Source organism: Scyliorhinus torazame, chromosome 9, assembly GCF_047496885.1.
Source record: "Scyliorhinus torazame isolate Kashiwa2021f chromosome 9, sScyTor2.1, whole genome shotgun sequence".
In the NCBI taxonomy this organism is placed as follows: Eukaryota; Metazoa; Chordata; class Chondrichthyes; order Carcharhiniformes; family Scyliorhinidae; genus Scyliorhinus; species Scyliorhinus torazame.
In genome coordinates this window covers 213,596,794-213,604,535 of record NC_092715.1, presented here as the reverse complement: position 1 = coordinate 213,604,535, position 7,742 = coordinate 213,596,794, and the positions used below count along the sequence as shown (strand labels likewise).

Here is a 7,742-nt window from a genome sequence, read left to right as displayed (position 1 = left end):
ATTGTTGGTGGATGTAAATTGGGGAGAAAATGCGAAAAAGGAGAATAAAGGAATATTAAAAAAAAAACATTTCGAGTTCTTATGAGTCTTCGGAAAATCCCACCGAGCTTCCTCTGTTGCAGCCACAAATATCGATGTGAAGTGAGTGTGTGTATGATGCTGATGCACCTGGCGGGCAGGTGCCTGCCCCCTCCCCGGCTGTCACAGGGGGAGGAGTCTGCTCAAGACGACGACTAACAGAGGACTGGCTCCACTTTCGTTTTGTAGTGACACAGCGGCTGGATCCATCCGGCGGAAAGACCGCCACACAGGGACACGCTCGCCTCTCAGACCAGCCAGCCGGGTGAGCCAGTGAACAGAAACTTTCGGCAGGGTCACTCGCTGTGCAGATCATGGCCAACTGCAAGGAGACCGAGGCTGACGAGGTAAGTGCTCTGACCTTTTATGATTTGTTTTTTTAAATGCGTGTGTGGGGGGTGCAATGTTTGATCTGATTTGCATTTTTTGTGTGTGAATCGGAGCGAGATTAAATATGCTGCAGCTGAGGTGAGCCAGGTTAAAACACGAAGTATTGTCCTTGTATTTTTTTTAACTGGCTTTCACCCATTTTGTACTCTGGTGCAACCTAGCCGTCTGTCATGCCCAGTATTTTTAAACGTAGTAACCTTTATTTCCCCCTTTTACCAAAGCATATCCAATACTTTTACTGTTATTTTGGGGATCAGACATCTTATGATGTCTGCGGGTAGTGGCGCCCCCGGTCGCTGTATGTTAACCTCACTCTTGCCCTTAGATTAAGTGTCATTTAGAATGTATTTATTAATATAATGTGCATGTCCCCTTCCGTTTCAATGTTATTATTCCGAGATTGCAGCGCGCGCGCGCGGTGTTATCTGGTGACCGGGGCTTTTGCTAAGGGACCTTTCCTCTCCTATCGTAGTCATCACCCCCCCCCCCCCCCCCACCCCCGGTCTGAGGGGAGAAGCTCTCAGAAGTACTAGTCGGTGCTACCCTGCAGTTTTGTCCTAGGCTCGTCTGCCTCTTCAGAGTTAAGTGCTGCGCCCTAGCTTGTAAAGAGAGTAAGAGCATTTATGGACGTGGTCTTTTAAAATAATGACTGCAAAAAAAAGACCCAGAGGGAAACCAAATTATACAACTTGAAGATGGTGGACATACTTTGTGCGGCCAATTTGTCCACGGCAAGGCCCTCCAAACGTGGTTTTTTTTTGGGTGCAACAATGTTGGTTTGAGGGGTAGATTTTGGCCAGGACTCTGAGGAGTAAACCATGTCTTCCTTCAAAACAGTGCCGTGTGATCGTTTAGGTTTCACCTGAGAATACTGATGCGCCCTTGTTACACCTCATTCGAAAACATTTTTTTTGATAGTGCAGCATACCCCCCCCCCCCTCCCCCCGTGTTGAAACGCTAGTCGAGATTGTGTTTCATCAGAACTGGATCAGCTCTGATGAGCTGTTACACCAGAAGTGTTAACTTGTTCCATGTTCTCGAGATATGAGAGGAGATTATCTGAATATCTGCTCAGGCATGATGGATTTTTTGGACACACATACTGAGAAAACAGGTGGGTTGGAATATCTGCCTGTAAAGGAATCCGCCTATTTAAATAAATGAAAGGAAATTGGGTGAGGTTCTTTTTGAGAGTGTAATTATGATTTTACATATTGCCTGTGCCTAAGCGATCCAGTCTTCTTGGGTGCAGACCTGGAAAAACTTCCCCTTTTACTTTAATGAATGCATTTGGCATTCAAATTTGACTTAAAACGTTAATATTTAAAATCATTTTTTCAGTGTATTTTAAAGATCTCTTAGTTATTTCCTGTTCCTTTCCATAACTTTTTTCCTTCATTTGCCAAGTCTTTTGAACATTTAGAGAATAAAGTGGACTTTCGAATGCAGCCATCATGTTGTACATATCTGTCTGGGTTGTAAGATGTCCTTGCATTATGAAAGCACTATTTGCTAAAATGTAGGATTTGAAAATGTTGTGAATGATTATAATGCTCAAATGTCTACATAGTGCTTAACCAATTACGAAGCAGGTTAATACTGACTAGGTTAATACTGTACAAATTTAAGCCCACTTTTATTTTATTTTTAAAAAAATGTTTTTATTCTCCATTTTCACATTTTCCTTCAGAATTTACACCCCACCCACAAACAGTAAATGGTAACAAATACAAAATCAATCCCCTTAACAATACCAACGATCCCATCCTCCCACCACCCCAAACAACGGCCCACCTGTCAATATATGCATCCAATAAAACAAACACTCCCACGGTGGCAACAAAAAAGAAAAAGGAGCCTGGGACCGCCCATGGTCACCATTGACCTATGGCGTCTCCCCCCCCCCCCCACTTACACTCAACGCCCTCCAGCCTCTGAAAGAGTACCGTACATGATACCCAAGAGTTGTACCCCCCCCCCCACCCGGTCTCCAACTCCTCCTGTCCACTGCCTCTTGTAAAATTCCCCCCCCCCCCCCCCCCCCCAACCTCGGTTCCTTCCCCCCCCCCCCCAACTTTCCACCCCGGCTAGACCACTCGGACCCTGTTCTGCCAGGCTCCGATGGCCGCAGCCCCTCCCCCACCTCACTCCCGTTCACTGGCCGGCTTAAACCGGCCAGCGTGGAGGCCCCCCGCCCGGGTCCCTTTCCCCCTTGCCCGGCCCTAGGAAAGCCCAGAAATCCCCTTTTAGCACACAAACCCCGCATATCCACCTACATCTCAAAGAGCCCTCATTTTGAGTGAAAGTCCCATCATTTCCCTTGTCCAAATATATACAACATTGGCTCCTTTAGCCCATACAGCTGCACGCAGTGAAACAAAAAAGAAGAAATTACAGTCACGAGGTTACATCGGCACATGGCCATTTCTCAGTTCTGCCACAGTCTTTCTGCCTTCGCAAACTCCTCCGCTGCTTCCGCCGTTCCAAAATAAAAGCCCCTGAGCTTGTAAGTCACCCTCAGCTTTGCTGGATATACAATGCCGCACTGCACCTTGCTAATGTACAGTGCCCTCTTCACCCGGTTGAAGGCAGCCCGCCTCCTCGTCGGCTCCACCGTAAAGTCCTGGTATACACGTATACCAGCTCCAGCCCACTGCACCACCTGCTTCTGCTTGGCCCAGCTCAGGACCTTCTCCTTCACACTGTACCGACGGAAGCACAGAGTCACTACCCTTGGCGGCTCACTCGCCTTTGGTACAGGCCTCCACGACCGATGAGCCCAATCCAGTTTATATCGGGAGGGATCCTCCCCCTCCCCCCCAATAGTTTCGCCAGCATCGTGGCAAAATACTCAATCGGCCTCGGTCCTTCAACTCCTCCGGGCAGTCCCACAATCCTCAAATTCTGTCGCCTGGATCTGTTTTCCAGGTCTTCCATTTTTCATCGTAGATCCTTGTTAATGTCCATCACCTTCCGCATCTCCTTCCCCATCGAGGCAAGTTGATCACCGTGCTACAATAACGTCTCCTCCACTTCCTTCAGCACCTCCCCTTGCTCTCGCACCTCCGCCACTGCGCTCGCCACCGCCTTCGTCACCGGGGAAATCGCCTCCTCCACCAGCACACTCAATCTCTCTCATCTCCTTCCTCATTGTCTCTATGTATTTTGTAAACTGCCTTTCGAAATCCGCAGCCATCACCTTTGTTATTTCTTCAGCCGTAAGCAATGCGGCCTCCCCTGGTGCTCCAGCCTCCATTTTCCTTGGTGACCCCGCGGTGACCTTTCCGCTCCCCGACGGACCTTCAGCTGTTTTTCTTTCGGACGTTCTTTTGCTCACCCTCAACATTTTTCTTCACTGTGCCTTCACTCTGATGCCTCTATGCCTTCTCCCTGCTTTTGCCGCCTCCATGGACCCTGGGACCGGGCTTAAAGCCCCGAAAATGCCATTCCCGAATGGGAGCCCTCCATTATGCAGCCGCCTCCTGCCCGCCGTCCGCCCACTTTTATTTAAAAAAAGATTTTAGAAGGAATAAGGCGGTCATTCTTTTCATATGAACTGATAGAATCCCTACAGTGCAGAATAAGGCCATTCGGCCATTGAGTCTGCATCAACCCTTCGAATGAGCGCCCCAACCCGCCCCATTCCCATAACCCTGTAACTTAACCTGCACATCCATGGACACTAAGGGACTCTTCACCATATAGCCAATCCACCTAACCTGCACATCTTTGGAGTGATAATATATATTTTAATGTGTATGTATAATGTTTGTTTCAACTAAGAAACACTGCAATGTCATTATGTAATTTTGAAAATTATATCTATTTTAAACAATTTTTGACTGAACAAATATACGTTTGACAGAACTCTGGTTATATAAACGTAATTTACGCACTTGGGTAATTTCTTTTGAGACAGTCAACCAAATATTAAGAGCTCACAGTTACTTGCCATGCATAACTGTCTTTGTCAGTGTGCTACTTATAATAAGAAATTATTGTTAGACATATAGAATGGCACAGATGAAGGATTGAAATTCTAAAAAAACTTCTAAAGAGTTAAGGTAAGTGAATTATTAATGCCGTCTGAATCCTGGCATATTTATTTACTTCAAACTAAGGATTTCTTTCCAAATGCAGTGTAAGGTGCCCCGATGAATTGTTGATGCCTCAATCAGATTGTGATATTAGGTTTTGCCTTAATACTCAGCATAGCCTGACCTGTACCATAATGCTGTTTTTCGTTTTCTGCTTTTTAAAAATTTAAATCTCCATATTGTCCCATTGTGGGTTCATAGATTCCCTCTGGGCTCTCTCCAAGGCCTTGACATCTTTCCTGAAGCTTTGTTTTCAGGATTGAACATAATTGCCTAGCTGAACTTCGAAATAAAATTTAGAGATGCCCTGCCTTTCTTTGATAGGAAGATATTGAAACTGGTGTGATGCCTAGTTGGAATTAGGAATTTAGGAGCTTGAGGCCTTAATATCATGAATGTGACTAACCTTCATTTTTTAAAAAGTATTTTCATTTGTTTTGCATTTGTAATATAACATTGCAAGGAGCATGACACAGTGATAATGAGTTATTGACAGAGTGGGTATATGAGGCAGAAAAAAGATAAAATTAGGAATATAGGCAGGTATATATATACAAAGGTAAAGTGTGTACAGATGCGGGGGTCCTCACAATGGGTCCTCAGTGATCGGTTGCCACAACCGTGGCGTATTAACTGTATACATGTTGCCTCCTGAAGAATAAAGGGATTAAGGGTTATGGTGTTCGGGCCGGAAAATGGAGCTGAGTCCACAAAAGATCAGCCATGATCTCATTGAATGGCGGAGCAGGCTCGAGGGGCCAGATGGCCTACTCCTGCTCCTAGTTCTTATGTTCTTATGTTCTTCTGGTATTAAAACAAACTAGAGGTGTGTTTGGTGCTACCAGGGTGTACCTTGTTGCCATTGTTGTGACATCACCCATATGTTTCCTTGTCCTTTGTCCCCCCTGGCTTCACTGCCTTGCCTGCCCTGTATCCTGGTTGGTGTCCACCTCCCTTTCTCCTGCCCCCCCCCCCCCCCCCCTCTATTCCATTGTCAGGTTTTGTCGTGGCCTTTTCTCCTCCTCCGTCCCCCCCACCTTTCCCTTATTGGTTGCTGGTCACAAACAGGTCTTGGAACAGGCTGGTGAATTGCTTCCAGGTGTGGTGAAAGCCTTCCTCCGATCCCCGAATGGAGAATTTTACATGTTCCAATTTCAGAAATTCAGCTATGTCGGACAGCCAGTCCATGGCCTTGGATTGACACTGCTGATCTCGAGCCGTGCAGGCGGGCAATCAGGGAGGCAAAGGCTAGAACATCTGCCCCTCCCTGTAAAGAGGTCTGGCTGTTCCAATACCCTGAAGACCGCCACCAGTGGACATGGCTCCAACACCCTCTGCCCCACCACCACATTGGACATTGCCTCGAAAAAGATGATCCAGTACTCTACCAGTCTGGGACACGACCGGAACATGTGGGTGCCGTTGACCGTGCCTCACTGGCACCATTCACATTTGACCTCCACCCCCGTGAAGAACCCACTTGCGCATGTTCTGGTCAAGTGTGCCCTGTGCACCACCTTTAGCTACATTAGGCTCGCTTTGTGAAGGGTAGGTCATGCCTCACAAACCTTATCGAGTTCTTTGAGAAGGTGACTGAACAGGTAGACGAGGGTAGAGCAGTTGATGTGGTGTATATGGATTTCAGCAAAGCGTTTGATAAGGTTCCCCACGGTAGGCTATTGCAGAAAATACGGAGGCTGGGGATTGAGGGTGATTTAGAGATGTGGATCAGAAATTGGCTAGCTGAAAGAAGACAGAGGGTGGTGGTTGATGGGAAATGTTCAGAATGGAGTTCAGTTACAAGTGGCGTACCACAAGGATCTGTTCTGGGGCCGTTGCTGTTTGTCATTTTTATCAATGACCTAGAGGAAGGCGCAGAAGGGTGGGTGAGTAAATTTGCAGACGATACTAAAGTCGGTGGTGTTGTCGATAGTGTGGAAGGAAGTAGCAGGTTACAGAGGGATATAGATAAGCTGCAGTGCTGGGCTGAGAGGTGGCAAATGGAGTTTAATGTAGAGAAGTGTGAGGTGATTCACTTTGGAAGGAAAAACAGGAATGTGGAATATTTGGCTAATGGAAAAGTTCTTGAAAGTGTGGATGAGCAGAGGGATCTAGGTGTCCATGTACATAGATCCCTGAAAGTTGCCACCCAGGTTGATAGGGTGGTGAAGAAGGCCTATGGAGTGTTGGCCTTTATTGGTAGAGGGATTGAGTTCCGGAGTCAGGAGGTCATGTTGCAGCTGTACAGAACTCTGGTACGGCCGCATTTGGAGTATTGCGTACAGTTCTGGTCACCGCATTATAGGAAGGACGTGGAGGCTTTGGAACGGGTGCAGAGGAGATTTACCAGGATGTTGCCTGGTATGGAGGGAAAATCTTATGAGGAAAGGCTGATGGACTTGAGGTTGTTTTCGTTAGAGAGAAGAAGGTTAAGAGGAGACTTAATAGAGGCATACAAAATGATCAGAGGGATAGATAGGGTGGACAGTGAGAGCCTTCTCCCGCAGATGGAAATGGCTAGCACGAGGGGACATAGCCTTAAACTGAGGGGTAATAGATATAGGACAGAGGTCAGAGGTAGGTTCTTTACGCAAAGAGTAGTGAGGCCGTGGAATGCCCTACCTGCTACAGTAGTGAACTCGCCAACATTGAGGGCATTTAAAAGTTTATTGGATAAACATATGGATGATAATGGTATAGTGTAGGTTAGATGGCTTTTGTTTCGGTGCAACATCGTGGGCCGAAGGGCCTGTACTACGCTGTATTGTTCTATGTTCTATGCAGTGCTTCGCTCCAGAGTCCTTCCCCTATATCCATGCCTAGCTCTTCCTCCCACTTCACCCGCGTATCATCCAGCAATGACCGTACCTCTTCCAGTAATCATCCATACACGCCGGCGCATCTACCATGTCCTAGTTTGTGTACAGCCAGAACCTGTCCAGTAGGAGTGTCCTGGTAGCTGCGGTAACTTTGTTGTCTCTTTGCGGAGGAAGCTCCTTATCTGTATTATCTTGGCTCGTTCCCTTTCGGGAGCTGGAGCTTGTCGTCAGTTTCCCCCAGTGTCGCTACTCTGTCCCCTAACATCAGTACTCCTTTGACCTGTCTCCACCTTTTAAAGGAAGCATCTATTGTTGTATGGGTAAATCTATGGTTCTTGCAGATGAGGGCCATGTTGGA

At 46.9% G+C, this 7,742-nt stretch overlaps 1 protein-coding gene across 1 annotated transcript in view; it reads left to right on the top strand.

Annotated features, from left to right (window-relative positions):
• Positions 1-256: 256 nt before the first annotated feature.
• The window catches only part of ttc39b (tetratricopeptide repeat domain 39B), a 204,560-nt gene continuing 197,074 nt past the window's right edge, over positions 257-7,742 (top strand). The window contains exon 1 of the mRNA XM_072517056.1: positions 257-425. Within this exon, the coding sequence (XP_072373157.1) occupies positions 393-425 (33 nt within the window). The 5' untranslated portion in view covers positions 257-392. The remainder of the gene's footprint in view (positions 426-7,742) is intronic.